This window comes from Centropristis striata, chromosome 23 (assembly GCF_030273125.1).
Source record: "Centropristis striata isolate RG_2023a ecotype Rhode Island chromosome 23, C.striata_1.0, whole genome shotgun sequence".
Lineage (NCBI taxonomy): Eukaryota > Metazoa > Chordata > Actinopteri > Perciformes > Serranidae > Centropristis > Centropristis striata.
Window position 1 is genome coordinate 4,013,018 of NC_081539.1, and position 23,398 is coordinate 4,036,415.

Consider the following 23,398-nt stretch of genomic DNA (forward strand, 5'->3'; position numbering starts at 1 on the left):
ACGTGGAAAACATCAAAGCAAAATGGCGCCAGACACCGTGAGAGGTAAACAGTCACTTTATCTTCAACATTTAGTCTGTTATGTGTCGTTTGATTTAGAATTTGTGTTACTAAAAGTGTAGGATTACTGTGTAGTGGTATTTGCATTATTCCCACTCTGTTAATTAAAGAGTTTGTGTGAGCGTAGTAGGGACGAAAAAGCACAGTAAAAGTGTAAAAAATATTATAGTTTTTCCCATATTTAAACTACATTAGTCTATAAAGGTGTAATACTGCACTTCTTTTTATTAAATCCAGGAAATTGATAAGATTTCATTATATTTTTGTCTTTTAACTATTTGCAGATCAACTGTATGTTGTTCCAGGTAGCTGATGTACTTCTACTACAGAATCATTTTTAAATGCTCCAAAGACATCCAAACAAACATCAATTTGCTGTGGTCGGCCATGTTTTCACAGGTTGAGCAATGAAACGCATTTACCTCGGAAGTCGGAATTTCCAACTCGGATCTTTCCGAGTTCCGAGTGCAATCGAACGCAGCATTAACACGGATGTCTTCAAAATTTGAAGTTGCAGTACCTCTGTTTGCCACCTGGGGACAACAGCATACGTATATTTTTGTCTTCGTTTTTTTTTCTCCTCTCCTCACGTTACGCTGTATTTCTTTTCTTTCCTCCCTGTCTCCCTGTCCTGTCCACCTCTTTGTCATATTGTATGTGTGTTTTAAGTATACGTTTGGACGGGTTGATGTCTAATTTCGTTGTCCTGGTACTTGTTACTCTGTGCAATGACAATAAAGGCGATTCTGACTCAGATAAAGCGACCAAGGATGACTTTATAAAAGATTCTTAACTTTGCTTTTAACCCTTAATATGGCACTAAATACTTGCAAATTCCAAATTTCAACCCTAGAGAATATTGGAGGATATTACATACTGCCAGAATGTGTAAAAAAAAACATACGAAAATATTTTGAGAAAAAAGTTTACGAGATTACAGTTGCAAATCTACGAGAAAAAAATGCGCAGATTTATGAGATTTAAAGTGGTGAATCTGGGAGGAAAAAGTTGCTTTTTCCCACTTTTTTCTCGTAAATCTGCGACTTTTTTCGCGCAGAAAGGGTTAAACCGTTTTTAATCTGGTGGCTAGACAAGCGTAACCAATAGTCACCTTCAGTCCATGCACTGTAAGTAAAACCAAGACAATTCAGTCCAGAAGAGTTGAAAAAACAAGAACATCCATGTATACCCAGGCACAGTGGAATACAGACCAAACAATATGTAACACTACATATTTAGAAACATAATTCATACATTTGGATGTAATACAAATACAATAGAAAATGCGTATTATATATATATATATATATTTAAAGTAAAAAGAGAAGGAAATAAGGCACATGCAGTGAGTCTGACGGCTGAGCGAGCGTTCTTCTCCATCCTGTCTCCTCCTCATTTGTTCTTGGCGGCCAGTGGTTTGCGGCTGATCTTCTTACTCTTGTCGTTGTTCTTCTTTGGAGGTTCTGGGTTGGCCTGCATGTGTCGGCCGTAGAGACTGGAGAACAAAGACAAGAGGAGAGACTTCTTTAAGGATGCAAATAAGGAATACAGTCCACCATGCAGGCGCTAAACATGCAACGGGAATGGCACACAAATATACAAAACAACAAAATTGGCTGCCCGTTCATTTTAGGATTAATTTTAAAATCATTTTATCTATCCTAAACTCTGGAACGAATTGCGGCTGCACATTAGACAGGCGTCCTCACTGTCTCTTTTTAAATCTCTTCTTAAAACCCACCTCTTCTCTTTGGCTTTTAACACCACGTAGAGTGTTGATTTTATGTTTTTTTTTTATTTGTATACATGTATATTTTATTTTGCGCGGGCAGTACATTTTATTTATTTTATTCTATTTTAATTTATCATATCTTATTGATTTTTTACTGTTCTATCGTTTACTTCATGTCTCTGTATTGTCTCTGTATTGTATTATTTATTATTGGAAACCTTGTGTTTGCTAAAATGGTGCTATATAAATAAAGTGGATTGGATTGAACAAATTACTTGATATTTAGCAAAACTTGTAAAAAAAATGTATGTCTGACAGGCACGCCACACAAAACATAAGTGGACCTCCTGTAGTATACACAGGTAACCTCACCTAGCGGTAACTTCACCTGGCGGTAACCTCACCTAGAGGTAACCTCACCTAGCGGTAACCTCACTTAGCGGTAACCTCACCTAGCGGTAACCTCACCTAGAGGTAACCTCACCTAACGGCAACCTCACCTAGCGGTAACCTCACCTAGCAGTAACCTCACCTAGAGGTAACCTCACCTAGCGGTAACCTCACTTAGCGGTAACCTCATCTAGCGGTAACCTCACCTAGAGGTAACCTCATCTAGCGGTAACCTCACCTAGCGGTAACCTCACCTAGAGGTAACCTCACCTAGAGGTAACCTCACCTAGCGGTAACCTCACCTGGCCCTAACCTCACCTAGAGGTAACCTCACCTAGAGGTAACCTCACCTGGCGGTAACCTCACCTTGCGGTAACCTCACCTAGAGGTAACCTCACCTAGAGGTAACCTCACCTAGCGGTAACCTCACCTAGCGGTAACCTCGCCTAGAGGTAACCTCACCTAGCGGTAACCTCACCTAGCGGTAACCTCAGCTAGAGGTAACCTCACCTAGCGGTAACCTCACCTAGCGGTAACCTCACCTAGAGGTAACCTCACCTAGCGGTAACCTCACCTAGCGGTAACCTCACCTAGTGGTAACCTCACCTAGAGGTAACCTCACCTAGTGGTAACCTCACCTGGCGGTAACCTCACCTAGCGGTAACCTCATCTAGCGGTAACAACAACAGAAGCACAGAGCTAATGGAAAAATGGCGAATCGTCAGGGAGACGAAAATGCTGAATATCTCAAAAAGAAAAAGAGAGAGTACCATGAAAGTCACATTGAGTTCGACTACATAGAAGCAATTGGGGGGTTGCCAAAGTTTACAATGGTAAAAATGTTGGTCCCTCAAGAAAAAGCTTGAGAACCACTGCTCTATGCACGGCCACGCTGAGCCACAGATTTAATTAAACAGCTGCAGGTGTCTAAGTGTGGTCAAGAACATTAAAGGGAGACGATCAGTGTGATCTTCAACAGCCAGATAGTAAATAATAATAAATAAACCAAATATTCGCATAGCAAGTATATATATGTGGTCATCAAGACTGGACACGCACACAGATATGGAGTTGGTTAGTAATGATCATCAGCATTCACTGTGCTCCACTTATTAGTGTAGATTACTGCTGAGTAGTGGACAAGCAGACACACACACACACACACACACACACACACACACACACACACACACACACACACACTGTCTGTCACTTTCTCCCTCCCATGGGTGTCTCTTTCTCACAAGCAAGAGAGTTCATTGGAGTGGAAAAGACTTTTTCTTTGGCTCAGTCTCTCTTTTTTTTCCTACAGCTTGTTAATAATTGTGTCTCCGTTTTTTCCTCCTTTTTACTGTATTCAGTGTTTGACCTGGGTTTCAAAGAAGCCGACTTAAAACTGGAAAATATTTGAGTGTGTCAGTGAGGTGAATGAATCAGATCATACAATAAACAGCCAATAGATTGAAAATATCCGTATAGATCATTAGTGTGATTATTTTCGTAAATCTGCTGGTTTGCAGTTATTGTTACAGTTTTTGTTCATTTTTGGATTAATCAACTCATGACTCTGAATTTGGTTCCTATGGATTTTTGATACTGTTTTAATGGTGGTGCGATGGAAGGGGAAACTGTATTTGGCTTTGTAATTTTTACAATTTGTTAAGTGGGGGTTGGGGGGTGTTATTGGCACAATTTTATTTATTAATGCATATATGTGAAAACATGCTATAAACTTATGTTCTATTATGTAACCCAGGAAGAGCACCCAAATAAACAACATGGCATAATGGCAAATAGCATAATGTGGCATAGTGTAGTATAGTACATTATGATACTGTGTATAGTATAGAATAGTTAATCAAGTTTAAGTGGACATCTGGCAAAAAAATGTATTAACATTTTAATTTATTTTATTCTATTTTATTTGTATTTATTCTATTGTATTGCATTGTGTTTATGGATTTTATTAAAAAAAAAAAAAAAAAATGTTTTTTTTTGTTTTTACCTTATTTCCTGCAACAGCAATATCTGTACAGCACTTTGGTCAAACCCGGTTGTTTTAAATGTGCTTTATAAATAAAGTTTGAGTTGAGTTGAGTTTGTATAGCATAGTGTAGTATTGTATAATGTAGTATAGCATTAAATAGAGAGTTAGCTTTTTACTGGAAGATGGTGCCGGTGTAGCGCATGGCAACATGTTGTTGCTATTGTCAATCAACTTTACAGGAAACACGTGCAACCCATTGAAGACAGTGGCTTTTTTTTAGTAATAACAAACAATGGTAGAGAAGAAAGGGAAGGCGAGATACAGAGACGGTCTGCAAGACAAATTAAAAGCCAAAGATAACAAACGGGTCTGGCAGAGCCAACAGATGACACACACACACACACACACACACACACACACACACACACACACACACACACACACACACACACACACACACACACACACACACACACACACACACACACACACACACACACACACACACACACACACACACACACACACACACACACACACACACACACACACACACACACACACACACTGAGGTTGCATCCACAGTGGAGGAGCAGTCAATCTCTTATTGAAGTGTCCTGTATTCTCCTCTCCTCTTTCTGGCTCCTTCCCATGTCAACACATTCAACTGGGAATTAAATGCTGCCAAACCCCATAATATCTGCTGCCCATCAAACCGGCAGAAGGCTTACGGCAGAGACACACTGAGGAACACAGGAAACGAGACACAGAGACACAGACAGTGGAGGTTTCAGTGTTGGAGAGCTCCATTTATAGATAGCTTACATTCACTGAAACCATTTACCTTTGGAAAGCTCATTAACAGCTGCTCTCCAACTCTAAGTGTTAGATTCAAGTCAGTCATCTTGGTTTGTGTAGAACCTGATAATGTAATAAAATTCTGCACCTGAGTCCATTGAAAATTTAATAAAACCTGATAATGTAATAACTTCCGGATAATGTAATAAAGTGCATTTCCCAATAATGCAATATATATATAGTATAGTATATATATAGTATATATATATATACTAATATAGTATATATATATATATATATATATATATATATATAGTATAGTATAACACCAAGCACCTTTAGATTTCAAGAAGCTGTTGAATGCATTCGTGTTGTCATGGATACCTCGTTTGTGAAAAATGAACGAGTCAAAAGTGAATAAACATTCAACTTTGACCTGTTGGTGGCGCTAGAGCTCTGGAGCTAGAGTTGATACACAGTATCACCACTTGAACCCAAGTAATGGGTGGTCTGCTGTTAAATTATTACAATATTGGGGAATTATTACATTATCAGGACTTGCTAAATGAAGCCTATAACCTGATAATGTAATAACCTCCCATTAATGTTATACTTTATTACATTATTGGTAAAAAAAAAAAGTGTATTACATTATTGGGAAATGCACTTTATTACATTATCGGGAAGTTATTACATTATCAGGTTTTATTACATTTTCAATGGACTCAAGTGCAGATTTTTATTACATTATCAGGACTTGCTAAATGAAGACTATAACCTGATAATGTAATAACCTCCCATTAATGTTATACTTTATTACATTATTGGTAAAAAGTGTATTACATTATTGGGAAATGCACTTTATTACATTATCAGGAAGTTATTACATTATCAGGTTTTACTACATTTTCAATGGACTCAAGTGCAGATTTTTATTACATTATCAGGACTTGCTAAATGAAGCCTATAACCTGATAATGTAATAACCTCCCATTAATGTTATACTTTATTACATTATTGGTAAAAAAAAAAGTGTATGACATTATTGGGAAATGCACTTTATTACATTATCAGGTTCTACAACATGTCTGTTGCCTATTTGGGCATTCATATCAACCCCTCGCCACTATTGGTGTCCAGTCTGCAGGGATACATATCTGACAGAGAGCGGTTGAGACAAAGTGTGATGCTGGTTCTCTGCAGAGCCTTTTGTCCCTCCGTCTCCTCTGGGACCCTCGGCTCAGATGCCGGGACCAGGGGAAGGGTGCCAGGCAGCTCCAGGGAGCAGCAGATTGTCTAGAAGCAGCCGACCTTAGGATAGTTGACAGGTTTGAGTCGTGCTAGCAGGGTTCCATAGTAATTTGTTACTAACTAGGATGGAACTACTACAGATAATTACAGGCAGCGGCTCCAGACTCCACAGACAGCGTCTTCACACAGGAAGGGGTTCAGATTCACTCTTTTTAGCTTTAGTGCGTCTTTAATGCACATTTATTTATAAGGCTTTTCTATTTTAGATATATTTTATAGGGCCGTGACTCGATTAAAAAAATATATATAATTAATTAGAGGCTTTGTAATTAATTAATCTAAATTAATCGCATTTTAATCACATATAAATATTTAACAGTGAGAAGTAATTTTTTTCACATGGATTTTTAGTATACCATTGAATAATGACTGAATACATAAGCTTAAGCAACAAAAATATTGTTTATTTTTCTTCAAGTCCAACAGACCAGTGCAATTTTTGCCATTAAGTGTAGCAATAACATATTTAAAAATATAGTACATTTCATAAATTCAGGTAGCCTATAGGTAGGTAGACCTTCTGTAAACTAGAATACTTTGGTTTTTGAAGTAAAACACAATCCACGCTAGCTACCACACTAGCTGCTAGCTGCTATATGTTTAGCATTGAGGTGATACTTGAGGCTGGATGTGCTGCTATGGTGATATGTGAATTCCTTGTTGCCTAGCAACACAACCATGCTCTTATGGACGCTTCCATCCATTGGTTTTTAGTAACTAAATGTCCCATCATCCACGGGGCCAACCAAAGGTCTCATCAGCTTCTTCCTTCATGTTCACTGTGGTTTGTTGTTGTCTCAACTCATCAACACTAGTTGGTGCTCCAGTATAATCGGTCCTCCTGAAACTCATCCAGTGAGAAACGTTCCGCAGTGCAAAAATAAGTGCGATTAAAGTGCAATTTCAATTTTTTCAATCTTAATTCACGCGTTAAAGTCCCGGCCCTAATATTATACATTCCTATTTGAGTTTAGAGTGAAGGTGACTCCAGATCACAAAATAATTAAGCTTTAAAAGTCCAAACAAACTCTGAACTTATTGATAAGGGAATTTAAAGTTCTACTTGTTGATATTCCTCATATCTTCAAGTGTGAATATGTCATTTTTGACTGAGTCATCTTGTTGGTGTATCTGGTTCATATCATTTTTTAACAGGTCTCTCTTGATGTCAATGAGACTTCAAAAAGTTTGATTGAAGTCAAATCAAACTCAACTAAAATAACACAAACTTGAAATTTGTTTAGACTACAAAGCCGAATATAGATTTGTAACATAATGACAACAAATAATTACTTGTCAAAAGTACTAAAACGTTGTATCCGGAAACGATACTCATTTGCAAAAGTATTGATACCTAGCCAAGGAAGGAACACTTAGGTTAAGTTATTTTTATTTTTTATCAAGCTTGCCTAATATTGTGCACGGCATACAACCTCAAAATATTGTTCTAATTGTTATTGTTTATTGTATTTATTTATTTTTTTGCACTACCTCAGACCTGAAGCTTGTTATCATAGTTGCAGTTTCTTTTTGCACAACTGTTTTTTATTATAAATATTTAACCTGTGGTTCTGGTACTTATTACATGTTGCATTTTTCTTGTTAATAAAAATATTTCAGTTAAATTTTGGGGTCTTTGTTTTTATCCTTGTGGTATCGAAAATGGTATCGAAAATGGTATCGAGTATCGAATATTTTCCTGAGTATCGGTATCGAGTTGAAAATTTTAGCATCGTGACAACCCTAGTTACAGACTAATGGCAAATAAAATAATAATTAAATACACACTTTCTGTGTAGTAATCATTACACAGAAAATCTTCTGTTTTCCCTTCTAGAAAAGGATTTTATTATAAGTTTATATTTTGTAATGCCATCACAGCTGTTTGTATGTGAATTGGAGGCAGCAGGAAACCAGAGCTCAGGAATCTGAACTGTGCTGACTGATTGTGCGCGCTCCCTTTAAGAAAGGCAAGATTATTATTCATCTGGTCAATAAGTGGCCAATACAGCACACTTGGTGCTGTCATAACAAGGTACTGTTAGCATAATTATGGGTTCCTAGCATTGATGGATGGGTTGAGCAGAGAAGAATGTGGAGGAGTGGGGGAGGGGAAGAGTTCGTCAGTGTCTCATAAGGAAAATAAATCAATATGAAGATGGAGAATAATGCAGCCTAATTGACGATGGAGTGTTCACTCAAAGACTCACGTTTAGTGATGGGTTTTTTTCAATCATTTATTTTCAATACTAGTTTGTTTAATGTGTGTTGCTGTGATGTGGAGGGCACTAATGTTGCTGAAAGGACAGTTGTTACATAGACACGCCTTAAAAAAAGTGTGTTGTGTTTGATGCACAACATACTGACGCCCCTTCTAATGCACAGCATGGGTCAAAAATTAACCTGCATTCATTCTAAGCTAAATACTTAGCCAAGAAGTTAGCTTAGTAGTTAGCTAAGCTTAGCTAAACAATGGATATGGGTCATTTTTCACCCATGTTGTGCATTAGAAGAGTAGTGATACATTTTATTAAAAAAATGAATCAAGGAAAACAAAATTAGGATGTATGATGATCAAAAACAAACTAATGGGGGAAAACCTGGAATACTGAATGATGAAAATAATTTATTGCAAAGATATAGAACATAAAAACTCATACATATCGGGTCACTTCAGACCCATGTTGTGCATCAAAGGGTTAAAACCTGCTGTGGTCTGCTCACTAATCCACCATGATGTGCCCCCACCCCATGGTGGGGTGACTAGCACATTTATGCAACTACTTGGCCCTAGTATGCCGTCATAGTCAAGTTCTCCTGGTACAAGTCACTGAAGAATAACTGTTTGTACGACTGTTTCTTGCAGAATTTTTTTCTAAATGTTTCATTTTTACATTGGAGGTCCAGGTGAATAAAGTGAATATTATTATATTATTATCATACTGATTGGTCAGATGTCATGGTGCCTGATCTTTGCTGATTAGCTGGAAGAAATCCATGTGGTTCTACGACCAAACAGAGAGACATGGGGACCTCATTCTGATATCCACTGAAGTTACCAAATATAGTTCTTCGCCCGATAAAGGGTTAAATTGAAAGGTAAATGGTAAATGGACCTGCACTTATATAGCGCTTTTCTAGTCGATTTGCGACCACTCAAAGCTCTTTACACTACAGACTGCGCTCATTCACCCTTTCACACACACATTCATACTGGTGGCAGAGGCTACCATAAACGGTGCGACCTGCCACCATTGGGAATTCATTCACACACCGATGAACGCAGCATCGAGAGCAATTTGGGGTTCAGTATCTTGCTCAAGGATACTTCGACATGTAGGCTGGGACAGTCAGGGATCGAACCACCAACCCTCTGGTTGGGGGGGCAACCGACTCTACCAACTGAGCCACAGCCGCCCAGGGCTTAATAATGAGTTATATGTATCTTGCCGTTGCTTTAATATACCACAGTTCTGGGCTCAATTTAATACCAAAATGAGCACCAAAACGGCCCTGCACCACCTCATCAGAATAACCACAGCTGAGGCTGCACCTATCCTCCACCCTCACACAAAAACACATTTGTTTGGTGCTGGGAAATTTTAGGAAAAAAACAACCCAACCCCCCCTCCCACCCAGCAATCTCTGAATGACAATGTAAAGACAAACTGTGGGCATTAGGTCCCTCTGGCTGCCTGCTCTCCTTCCTGTCTGTGTGTGCTGAAGAGGCCGGTACCCAGGAGAACCAGGGAGGCCCAACCAGCCACAACCACACACAACCAATGACAGAAACACTTTCATTATGCTTTTATACAAGCAGGAGCACTAACAGTTCTAGCTAAAGATCAACATAAAGATTTCTTTTAAGTGTGTGTGTGTGTGTGTGTGTGTGTGTGTGTGTGTGTGTGAGCAGCTCTGGTGATGAAATGTTAGGGCCAATTAAATGCAGAAGAAGAAGAGAGGCGAATGGATTCAAATTCCTGATGATGTCTTTATGGAGCTCTGCTATTCCACACGGCTTAATTAATCATGGCAAAGTTCTTTCTCTGTGTGTGTGTGTGTGTGTGTGTGTGTGTGTGTACAGAGATTGAAAGTTGGTATTTTCTTTCCTTTATCTGGATGTGAATGTGTGTTGCGGAGTTGAAAATATGTATGTGTGAGTGCATGTGTGATAAATGCGCAGGGAGGGCAAAGGCCATTGATCTGATGGGCCCCTTCCTCTCTCAGCCACCTTCCTCATCTTCACCATCGCTGCAGAGCAATTTATTAGCTTCCTTAACAGCCACAGAAACATTAGTAAGAAGGAGAAGAAGGAGCGGAGAAGGAGATGTGAAGATAAGGTAGGGAGAGCAGGAGAAAAGATCCTAATTAAGATTCATGACATACAACTGGGGCTTTTAGCCAATGGCGGCAAAGATCTCTGCCCTCATCATTAGTTAGTTACAATTTCTGCTGACTTGCAGGAACAACTGAGGGTTGAGTGCATGTACAGTATGTGTGTGAGCACAGTTGTCTCCATAAATAAACACAAAACGATCCTTTAACTTTGTTAACAGCACACACAGACACACACACAAAGTGCAATACAATTTTTTTTGCTACATTTGACACATTATGAGGAGATTAAATGATGTGAAACTACTGATACAAAAGTTGCAGGTACCAAGCTAACTTATTAACAAGATCCTTAGCTGGATATATCCTGTACAACAGGGGTCTCAAACTTGCGGACCGCGGGCCAATTGCGGCCCTCGTGACGATATTTTGTGGCCCCCACCTTGATGTGAAAGTTTAATGTGAGTTTTATATGTTGTGTGTGGAAGGTCCCTTTAATTACTTTTTGGGGCACTTTTTTTGGTAATTTTGTGTCTTTTTTAAATAATTTTGTGTCTTTTTTTGGTAATTTTGTTTCTTCCCTAAGTAGTTTAGGTTTTTCTCTGAAATTTTTTGTCTTTTTTGTAATTTTGTGTCTTTTTTGGTAATTTTTTAGTCATTAAATGTCTTTTTTTGGTAATTTTATGTCTTTTTAAAATAATTTTGTCTTTTTTTTAAAAATAATTTTGTGTCTTTTTTGTCATTTTGTCTTTTAAAGTAATTTAGTTATTTTTCAGTCATTTTGTGTCTTTTTTGGGTCATTTTGTGTCTTTTTTTTAGTCATTTTGTGTCTTTTCTTGGTCATTTTGTGTATTTTTTTTTGTCATTTTGTGTCTTTTTTTTGGTCATTTTGTGTCTTTTTTTTGTGGTCATTTTGTGTCTTTTTTTTAGTCATTTTGTGTCTTTTTTAAGTCATTTTGTGTCTTTTTTTAGTCATTTTGTGTCTATTTTTGGTCATTTTGATACTGCCTCCAGTGGCCCTCAGCTAATTTGAGTTTGAGACCCCTGGTGTACAAGGTTCCCCCTTCCTTTACGTGGCTTCATAGTCGAATCAGACTCTTTGACAATTCAGGGTCACCACCTACAATAACACTCAAAAACCTTTTCTTGGGGGAGGCAGAGAGAGGAACTGGTCCGTCTTTCAGCAGACATCATGCATTTTCAACCGGACAAGGAGGCAATTATGGATGTAATAATATATCGACCATAGATCGTTATTTGCTGATGTTTGAAATATGTCTTTGGTGATTGATAATTATTTGTGCTTTTGTACTACCTGACAGTGACTGAATATGGGTTGCTCATTATTCTTTAATAGTGCAAGATCATTTGCATTATAGTGGTTTATTAGAGTGAAAAGTACTGTTGTAGCAAATCAGGAGAGCCTCGTTGAGTGAAACTTTTTGAGGTCAGCAGGAATGAAGAGAGTATAGTCATGGCATGATGAATGGAGGCCCACAAACTAAGGGCCAGATATAGTCCACAAAAGACGGCAGATACACACCCCAGTCTGATTGTACATACAGTAGTCAAGGATGCATTCCCTCAATGGGCAGATGATACTGTTGACTCCAAAGAGACATTCAAAGAGGAGATTCACAAACTGGAAAATTGCTGAAATTACAAAATTGAGCTCCCGTTTCTCATTTACAGTTTACCCAGAAATGTCAGAAAAATAAAAAAAAAGATGATCTTGCTCACATAAGGGGAGACTTTTCTTTCTAATACTAATATTTTGTTGTTAGGTTTGCTTTACTTTTACTTTTAAAAGAAATATATTTTTTTAAATACATATGCTGTCATTTTTAATGTTGTACATATGAGTGATATGTCAGAAGAAGAAAAAAAGATGATCTTGCTCACATAAGGGGAGACTTTTCTTTCTAATACTAATATTTTGTTGTTATGTTTGCTTTACTTTTACTTTTAAAATAAATACTTTTTAAAATAAATACATATGCTGTCCTTTTTAATGTTGTACATATGAGTGATATGCCAACCTCTTCTACGTAAAGAACTCCAGATTCCTTCAACCATTGCTTAATGTTAATACTGTAATGATTATAATTATTGAGTTTTAAAATAAATACCTTTTTTAAAAAATATGTCATTCCTTTTAATGTTGTACATATATGAGTGATATGTCAGAAAAAAAAAAAAAGATGATCTTGCTCACATAAGGGGAGACTTTTCTTTCTGATGACACTAATATTTTGTTGTTAGGACTCACATTTTTTGAAAAAACTAGTAGTTTTAAAAGTTAGATCTCCATTAAATGACCTTCTCAATCGTTCATATTATGTCCCTTCCCTCTCCACCCTCTAATACTGCCCTAATAACCATTGCAATCAGCAAAGTAAGGATGAGCCTTCAAAATAAAAGCCCAAAATGGTATCTGCTTGTAAAGAGGAATCTTGTAAAAGAGCCTTTTTTCTTTTCTTTTTTTTTTTTTTAGCAATGAGAACTTTATGGCACTCAACTATCAGTTGTACTGGAACAAGTAGTTGAAGTAACAAGTAGTAGTTGCTAAGCAATAGAATTAAAGCCTTACTGTGTCTTAACCCATTGAAGCCTGGAAAGCGGATACGTTGTTTTGTAGTATTTGTATAAGCTTTTAAATACTTTTTGAATTTCATTTCTATCTGCTACAGAGGCTGAAAAATCTATTATTTAGTAGAAGCGTTGACACTTCTGTTGAATTTCCGGAAAAACTTCAGGTTTTAGGGGCTGATTTTAAAATCACCAATCAGAGGTTTTACAGGCAGTTTTAGGCGTCAATGGGTTAACAGGAAACCCAGAGTTTATTTAGAAAAAGTTTGAACATTAAAAATATTGTCTTTGTAGAATTTTTTTAAATGGCTGTAAATCACAAAGGATAAGCAAATTCTCACATTCTGTTTTATTTATGTTTTAAACATCATCCCAACTTTTTTTTCAACCCAATCAGGGTTGTATTTATACCTTTTCTCACAACTTTCCAGGGGCCTTAAAGAAGGTAGTGGCCCTTTTATACTGTAAGGGTAGAGACATATGTAAGAAGACAGAATCTGTTGGAATACCATGATAACCCTGTTGATTAACTTCAGATCTTTAATCCAACCTAACAGACAACAATCTAACAAAAATAATGCTTGATTGTGGATTACCTCTTAATATGTCAATTGCCTTTATACTCTCACACTTCTTGTCAATGCATCTGCAGCAAATTGCTCCTACAAATGACAACAATTAAACTAAATTACTACTATGCCGTAATGTGATGATGTTGCCACACTGGGAAAAAAGTAATTTAGTAGCAGTGTCAAAAAACCTGTAATATATGGCTAATTAATAATAACAAATCAGTTCCTCAGCAGCTGCTCCTCGTCTCTGTGTTCCAGAGCAGAGAAGAGCAGCCAGGTTTCAACATCATCCCTCCAACTGTAAGACCTTCTCACTGCAGGGCCCTGGTGCAGCCATCTCTGTTAGGCATTAATGCGTGAATATAATTAGACAGCAACTGAGAGGGCTACCACACAATGCATCCAGCAGATCTTATATGGCCTTGTTGAGCAGAAATGGCTAAAAATGAAGATGAAATGAGAAGAAAGAGGCAAAACATATTTGCATGTTGCTGTGAGGATGATGTAAGCTGCAGAAAAGATTGCAACCGTTTTATAAAGCATACCAGAAGTTTCCTACTCTCTAAGTCAGGGGTCTCAAACTCAAATTGCCTGGGGACCGCTGGAGGCAGTATCAAAATGACCAAAAAAAGACACAAATTTACAAAAAAAAAAGGCTCAAAATGACAGAAAAAAACCTAAATTACTTTATAAAGACACAAATGACCAAAAAAAGACACAAAATGACTGAAAAAACATTAAATTACTTTAAATAAAACAACACAATTTGACTAAAAAAGACAAAAAGTGACCCAAAAATACACAAAATTACTACAAAAAGACACAAAATTGCCAAAAATCTATCTATCTATCTTACAATTGTGTAATGCTGATTAAGGTTTTTCTGGAGTTGAAAGTGTATCTAATGGCTTGAATCATCGTCACTTAAAAATGATGCAATCTCATTGCATTTACACTAGTATTGTACCACTGATAACACACCCAGTAATGAATGGGTGTGTTATCAGTGCCAACTTGACACGCTCTGTCAGGAAACAGAAGGAGGAGGGAGACTCCCAGTGGCTGGAAAATAACTGGAAAATGTTAGATGACTGTAACTGTGCAACCTACAGTTATCCATATCAGCCCTGCAGCATGCATATGTTTATATGTTCATATGTATCTTTAGAGAAGCACAATTCCAGCTTAAAAACAGATGCATCATGAAATATCACATGTTCTGCTGATACACAGTTACTACTCCATGATGACAAGTAGGGCTGGGCGATATGGCCCTAAAATAATATCACAATATTTCAGGCTATTTTTGCGATAACGATTATTCTTCACGATATTACGAAATACTTAAAAAGATATAGAAAATATGTTTTTTTCGGTCTGTATCAATAAATAAAAATCTAAAATTTAGTGTAAAGTGCAAATCCCAACAGTTGCCAAATACAAAAACGTTTACTCTTGACCCTTGAGTATGAGCAAATAATAAAAAATAACCATTTAGGGGTTTCGGGGGGCATATTTTAATGACATTTTGTAAAGGAGAATAAAGGTTCTTGTACGTTTTATTTAAGGCATCTTATTTTGACAGTCTTCTTGTAAGTTCTGTGGTGGATTCTGTTAACACACCGTGCTCTTATTTTGAAAGCTGCATGTGTTTAGCGACAGAGAGTAAGTAGCTTTTTGTGATTAAAACAACTTTAATTGTTACCCTTACGCCACTACATCAAGAAGTAGGAATGTTGCCAATATCGTGATATGCATTTTTTTTAACCAAAAAAAACAAACCAATATTATTGTGAACGATACGATATGGCACACCCCTAATGACATGTTAACTGGCTGTTACTGATAAAGCCCATTAACATACAATGGTGGCCAGTGCTCTGTTTTTTTGCTATGGCCTGGTGAGGTGAAGTTGCACAGCAGACAAAACCAGCCTGGACAAGCTGATCAGGAAGGCTTGTAGAACTTGATAATGTAATAAATTCCCGATGATGTAATAACCCCGATAATGTAATAAAAAGCTGCACTTCAGTCCATTGAAAATGTAATAAAACCTGATCCTGTAATAACTTCCCAATAATGTAATAAAGTGCATTTCCCAATAATGTAATACACTTTTTACCAATAATGTAATAAAGTATAACATTAATGGAAGGTTTTTGATCAAATCAATGATGGCGGAAAATCCAATATGGCCGAAAAACCCCATTGAGGATGCATTGAGCTGGGATTGGCCCAAAGGGTTCCAGTGATACATCCTTTGTGGAAAAACGGATGAACGGGTCAAAAGTTACTAAACATTCAACTTTGACCTGTTGGTGGCGCTAGAGCTCTGGAGCTAGAGTTGATACACAGTATCACCACTTGAACCCAAGTAATGGGTGGTCTGCTGTTAAGTTATTACAATATTGGGGAATTATTACATTATCAGGACTTGGGAAATGAAGCCTATAACCTGATAATGTAAAAACCTCCCATTAATGTTATACTTTATTACATTATTGGTAAAAAGTGTATTACATTATTGGGAAATGCACTTTATTACATTATCGGGAAGTTATTACATTATCAGGTTTTATTACATTTTCAATGGACTCAAGTGCAGATTTTTATTACATTATCGGGAATTTATTACATTATCAGGTTCTCCAAGGCTGGCTCTGTGATTGGGAATGAACAACAGATGCACACCCACTCCTGGCTTACAGCAATATAGCATATAACAGTGACCAAAACCAAAACCAAACGTCTACAGCTGATTTACTAAAATAATGTCAACAAGCTGTCCTTGACTCTGTAGCACTGCAACACCACTGCAGCAAGCAGTCATCACCCCAAAGGACACAACTGCCAAACTGCAGCCTTCATTATGTCCTTCAGATTTATTACCTGTCAGATCTCTGGTGGAGGTTTTTAACAGGGTTGGTTCCAATGTTTTATCCACTGTAAACAGTTCTATGTCCTCATTCTAAGCATTCAGGTGTTTACACGAGAAGTAGTTGTGTGAAGAATAAAAAAAAAGTAGGGTTTGATCGATAAGTTAAAGCTCTAACTACTTTTTCAACTCCACACACCTGTTTGACTGGTTTGTTATAACCGTGTCACATGCCATCCTTCCAAATCTGGTGCCAGTAACTGACAGGTTATATGCTAGATTTTTTTGTATTTAGTCCCCGCGACCCGGCCCCGGATAAGCGGGGATGGATGGATGGATGGATGGATGGATGGATGGATGGATGGATGGATGGATGGATGGACAAGATTTATAGTACGTCGGGGAAATATAAGCACCAAAATAAAGACACCTTTTCACAATTGGAAAAGGGTGTTTAGAAATTAAATTCAGACTCTAAAATATAAATCAAAATGGGCTTTCAATTCCAATTATCCAAGTCAAAATAAAAAAATTTTAATGTCCCATTAAACTCAACATTTTATCATTTTTTCCGAACGCCTCGAGGTCCCCCAGGAAGAGATGGACGTTGTGGCTGGGGAGAGGGACGTCTGGAATGCTTTGCTTAGTCGGCTGCCCCCGCGACCCGGCCCCGAGTAAGTGGAGGAAAATGGATGGATGGATGGATGGATGGGTGGATGGATGGGTGGATGGACAAGATTTATAGTACTTGTCGGGAAATATAAGCACCAAAATAAAGACACCTTTTAACAATTAAAAAAGGGTGTTGCAAATTAAATTCTGACTCTAAACGATAAATCAAAATGCTGAAAGGCTTTCAATTCCAATTATCCAAGTCAAAATAGAAAATTTTAATGTCCCATTAAACTCAACATTTTACCGTTTCCAGGTATTTCACTGACCTCTGACCTCTCTCTCGCTACCAAAAAAAAAATAGTATAGTACTGTATAAAACCACTTTCACATTCAAGATACATCTCACTAAATGAGACAGGAACTGGAGGTGCAGACAGATTGTGTGTGTGTGTGTGTGTGTGTGTGTGTGTGTGTGTGTGTGTGTGTACGTTCACAGGGTTGGAGGATGAAGGACATTTAGTCAGGTGTAAATGAAGCTGTGGAGACACAAAGAAGATCTCTTTGGGAACTGATTTAACACCTGCCTAAAGACAGGCTGCTGCTAGCTGTCTGTGTGTGTGTGTGTGGGTGTGTGTTTGTGTGTGTGTGCGTGTGTGCGTGTGTGTGTGTTGTCTTTCACTGTTGCACTCATACATCTTTCTCACTCTCACATGTTCTCACAGGCTGCTTATACAGTGTCTCTCACAAACTCATGCCGTATTATATATAAAATAAAGAGGGAGAGCAAACTGAAAATAGCCACACAGGGAGGTCAGCGTGCCCAGGTACTGAGGCCAGGCGCCTCCTTATTGTTCATAACTTCAGGAGAAACTGAACACTCCCTAGAAATAGTGTTTTTGCTGACCTTCAGTGGTTTAACGTACCTCACTGCTGTGGTAAACAAATATAGTCATGGATCCTAACATCCCGAAACTAGCAAATTTAAATTTTAACTTGATATCCAATTAATGGTTAATTAACCAAAGTCATAATAGACAGATTAATATTTTTAAAAAAGTCAATCAATTTAGATAAAAGAAGGGTTTAGTGTGTGTGTGTGTGTGTGTGTGTGTGTTCTTCCTACATAGTGAGGACCAGAACACGTTTTTAACCAACAGAGTGAGGACATTTTTGCAAAGTGAGGACATTTCAGCCGGTCCTCACTTCTTAAAAGGCTTTTCTGAGATTTCACTGAGATTTCAGACTTTGTTTTAAAGGTTAAAGGTCACATGATAATGATAATTAACTGAAACTGTATTGTGTGGTTACAAAACTAACTAAAATTATAGTGAAAATGTCCTTTGTTTTCATCTTTATCAACTTTTTTCATACATAATGAAGATGGATCAGACAAAGGAAATAAAGGCAAAATTTACTGTGACCTCTTTTAATCTCCCACCCAACAAATACCCCATTACAAAAAACTACAACTAATAAAAACTAAAGCATTTAAAATGAATAAATACTAAACTAAAACTAGCAAACTCACTCTAAAAACTCATTAAAACTAACTGAATTTGAAAACAAAAATTCACAACAAAATTAAAACTAAAACTAATGAAAAATCCAAAACTATTATAACCTTGCAAGGGAATTCACTGTTACAATGAGGGTCCTCACAAAGATAGAAGTACAAGAATGTGTGTGTGTCAAAACTAACTAAAATTACAGTGAAAATGTCCTTCGTTTTTGTCCTTTTTCATACATAATGAAGATGGATCAGACAAAGGAAATAAAGGCAAATTTTACTGTGACCTCTTTCAATCTCCCACCCAACAAATACTCCATTAGAAAAAACTACAACTAATAAAAACTAAACTAAAACTAAAGCATTTAAAATAAATAAAAACTGAACTAAAACTAGCAAACTCACTCTAAAATTCACAACAAAATCAAAACTAAAACTAATGAAAAATCCAAAACTATTATAACCTTGCTGGGGAATTCACTATTACAATGAGGGAATGCGTACAAGAATGTGTGTGTGTGTGTGTGTGTGTGTGTGTGTGTGTGTGTGTGTTTGCAAGTGCATTAATGTGAGTGAAAGACAAATTATGCATGCATTTTATTTATGAGGGCAGACTTTACTGTCGATGTGTGATTGATCACAGAGACAGAGTGTGAGTCCATGCTGAGCTCTCCATCATCAGAGTGACAGACTCAGGTAACAACTGGTCAATATGATCTGCCTGTCAATAAACATAACGTATAGTCTTTAAGGCTGCAAGTTCCTGCCTGGCACCATAGAGTTACAACCTAGTGGGTTGCAGTGAGCAAAAAGATATATAGATTTTTTTTTTTAAATCCCATGCTTGATGGCAAGTAGCATGTTCCTGACTGGTAGAAGTCACTAGAATACACTGTTCTGCCTTCAACAGGACTCCTTTTCTTATCCTGCTGTATCTTATTCTATCTTATTTGTATTTTTAAATTAAATAATTTAAATAGAAGAGGTGGGTTTTAAGAAGAGATTTAAAATGAGAGGGTGAGGAGGCCTGTTTAATGTCAGGAATCAGGATTAAAAACACTATTGTTTACTGCAGTGTACGTTAACTTTAACACTTATCTGCTCTACTCTACTGCCCTTACTTTTTAACTACGCAATGTTTGACTTGTGCTTTTTATTATTTTATCTCTTTTCTTATCCTGCTGTATCTTATTTTATCTTATTTGTATTTTTATTTCTATTTCCCTGTTTTAATTGTCCGTTTTTACTGTTTTTAATTGTGTCTTGCTGTTTTTAATGTTTATATAAAGCATTTTGAATCACCTTGTGTTGAATTGTGCTATACAAATAAACTTGCCTTGCCTCTATTGCCACCAGCTGGAACATATTGTCCATATTGTACACTATTCATTAAATCCCCTTATTGCACTCCACTAGAGTTGTACATAGACGTCTAGGGTTGTCAAAAGTATCGATACTCAAAAAAGTATCGATACTAAAACGTTGTATCCGGATACGATGCTCATTTTCAAAAGTATTGAGTATCTGAAGCTTGTTATCATAGTTGCAGTTTCTTTTTGCAAAACTGTTTTTTATTAGGGGTACACCGATTGCAATTTTCTGGCCGATCACCATCACCGATTTTTTAAAAGCCTGACCTGCCGATTTCGATTTTGGCCGATACCGATTTTTTTAAAACTCACAGCATACACCTTCAATGTTTGAATCTTATTATATTGAAAAAATAACAACACAGCAGTATTTTTCTTGAACAAATAAAGGAAATCACAGTGTCTGAGGTAGTTAATAAAATATTGAACTTAAGATAAACAGCAACAATTTACAGGACAAACTAACAAAAGAACTGCAACCATAAATAAAGTGTTTTTTGTTCTGTACAACATACAGACAACTCGGGAGGGCATTGATTTTCGAATATACAAATTCATTAAATCATAAAAAATCAAATAGTTCATCATATCTGGAAGAAAAAAAAGTTGTATTACTGGTGCCTTCCACACGGGGGCAGCGTAACATTCGATGATACAGTGTGGCTGCTAGATGTCAAACTGTAGAAGAAGAAACAAACTGTAGAAACTGTGTCAATAAAGCTACAAAATGCTCAAAAAATATCTTTAAAAAAAAACACCTATTATCTAGGTAGATAAGATCGGTTTGACGTAAAGGAATCGGCCGATCGCCGATCCCACAAAATTAAGGAAATCTGCGCCGATCGATCGGTGCACCCCTGTTTTTTATTATAAATATTTAACCTGTGGTTCTGTTAATTTTTGCATGTTGCATTTTTCTTTTTTTGGGGTCTTTGTTTTTATCCTTGTGGTATCAAAAATGGTATCGAGTATCAAATATTTTCCTGAGTATCGGTATCGAGGTGAAAATTTTAGTATGGTGACAACCCTATAGAAGTCATTATCTGTATCTAATTACCAAACTCTGTATCTGTATTAGACAGTAGGCCAGCAGGCTTGATTTATACCTAAAGTCATGTTAAATCAGGCAAATGTTGTATTTTTTAACCTCATATTAATTTGTCCTGTGTCGTCAAAGCATCATTGATTAAATATTGGAATATAATTACTTGAAATATAACTCTGTACTACTGTACATTTGTAGCAAACATTCTGTATATGCTGTAAATGTAAAAATTCCCTTTGCACGACTGTAGATACTGTATAGTAATTCATATTTATATATCATTCATATCTTGCACGCTGTATATACTATATCATATGTTATTTAATTACTGCTTAAAGCACTTCTTGTTAGATGCAATCTGCAATTCGTTGCTTCGTACATGTGACATTTGCAATGACAATAAAGTAAAATATTATGTAATACAATGAAAAATAAAATGAAACGAGTAATCCATAGGCCTGTTAGAAAATGTGGCATGCCTTGTGTATTGACTCAAGGGCACTGTATGGAAATATGTACACAGAAAGAGGATTTATTCCACGTATTGCTCGTAAAAGTATGCAAACATAATATGGAAAGGAATATGGTTGAAACGGTCTTTTTTTCCTCACTCTTGCACAGTCACACACATCGGAGGGATCAGTTCCAGAGCATGACTCAGAGCAGCAGTTTGAAGCATTCACACAAAGGATTTGCAGCATCTCCTTCTGCCTGGAACAAAGAATTAATAGCAACCTTCTGCTTTACAGTGCAACTCCCGACATGTTCTTGCCACCAGAGAGAAGACTGCTAAGACTTCAGGTTTCTGTGCATGGCATTTATATGTGTACATATCAGCCACATTAGGTATTTTTGTTTTATTTTTCCAATAAAAGCTGCAGCTTTTATTTTGAGGCAACCCTGATTTGCAATAAAGAAAATTGTAGCTTTTTCATTCCCACTTTGACTTGAGCTTTAGTCATTTTTTGTCAGTTTTCTGATGGACAGAAAGCATCACTTGTTTCTAAAGTAAATCTAATCAGTAACGGTAAGTTAAATTCCAGGTTAACCCCGTTTTCTCTGTGGATATCATGGCAGATGTGAAGAGAGTTATGGAGGAGAATAAGGAGGGAAAAGGAGAGAGTGACCGAGCAAGAAGCCACCGGACAAGAGTATGTCTCAGACTAGATTAGCTGGTTGCTATCTTGCGTTGCTGCATTTCCTTGAGGTTTGGCTGTGCTAACAAAGTTGTTGACTCCCTAGTTTTTAAGCAATTGTTAGGATGCATTTCTTATTAATTCTGCACAGCATGTATTCATAAGCTCAGCGTAAACTTGATACTTTGGTATTCATGTATTTCAGGGAGAGACTTTGTGTCTCCACTGACCATATAAGCTATATAGATATATATATATATATATATATATATACACACTCCTGGTCAAAAGTTTTAGAACACCCCGACTTTTCCAGAATTTTATTGAAAATGATGCAGTTTAATGTCTCAGTTGCAGAAAACGTTGCAGAGTGTTTATTTACTTCTCAAAACCCATTTTTACAGACTTGCATTCATGTGATGTTGGTCCTTCTTGTGTGGTATGTATGTAGTATGTGTATATATATATATATATATATACACTACTAGTCAAAAGTTTTAGAACACCCCAACTTTTCCAGAATTTTATTGAAAATTATTCAGTTTAATGTCTCAGTGTACACTGAAATTAATAATTAATGCATATAACAAATAAACAAAAAATCATAGAATCAATTTAGAAACGAAAATGTATTCTAACCTTTGTACCCTTTCAAGCTGTTCATTGGACTTGAACTGCTTGAATTTCAATAAAAAAACTGGAAAAATTTGGGTGTTCTAAAACTTTTGACCAGTAGTGTGTATATATATATATATATATATATATATATATATAGACCACACATGACACAAGACCACACATGACCACAAATATATTACCTCTGTGTGACAACTTCACCATATAAGCACAATGTTAAGCAACCTGCAATGTACCAGAATAACTGGCATCGTGTCACAACAAGTAAGAAGTTTCAGTCTCTGTAACATTTTCATTCATTCTGAAACACTTAGCACTAAATGGATGGTCAATGGACCTGCACTTATATAGCGCTTTTCTCGTCGCTTTGCAACCACTCAAAGCTCTTTACACACACATTCATACTGGTGGCAGAGGCTACCATAAACAGCGCCACCTGCC

The 23,398-nt window shown here is 36.8% G+C and overlaps 1 protein-coding gene across 1 annotated transcript in view; it reads right to left on the minus strand.

Annotated features, from left to right (window-relative positions):
- Positions 1–1,117: 1,117 nt before the first annotated feature.
- Positions 1,118–23,398, minus strand: part of rsu1 (Ras suppressor protein 1) — a 42,034-nt gene continuing 19,753 nt past the window's right edge. The window contains exon 9 of the mRNA XM_059327095.1: positions 1,118–1,554. Within this exon, the coding sequence (XP_059183078.1) occupies positions 1,452–1,554 (103 nt within the window). The 3' untranslated portion in view covers positions 1,118–1,451. The remainder of the gene's footprint in view (positions 1,555–23,398) is intronic.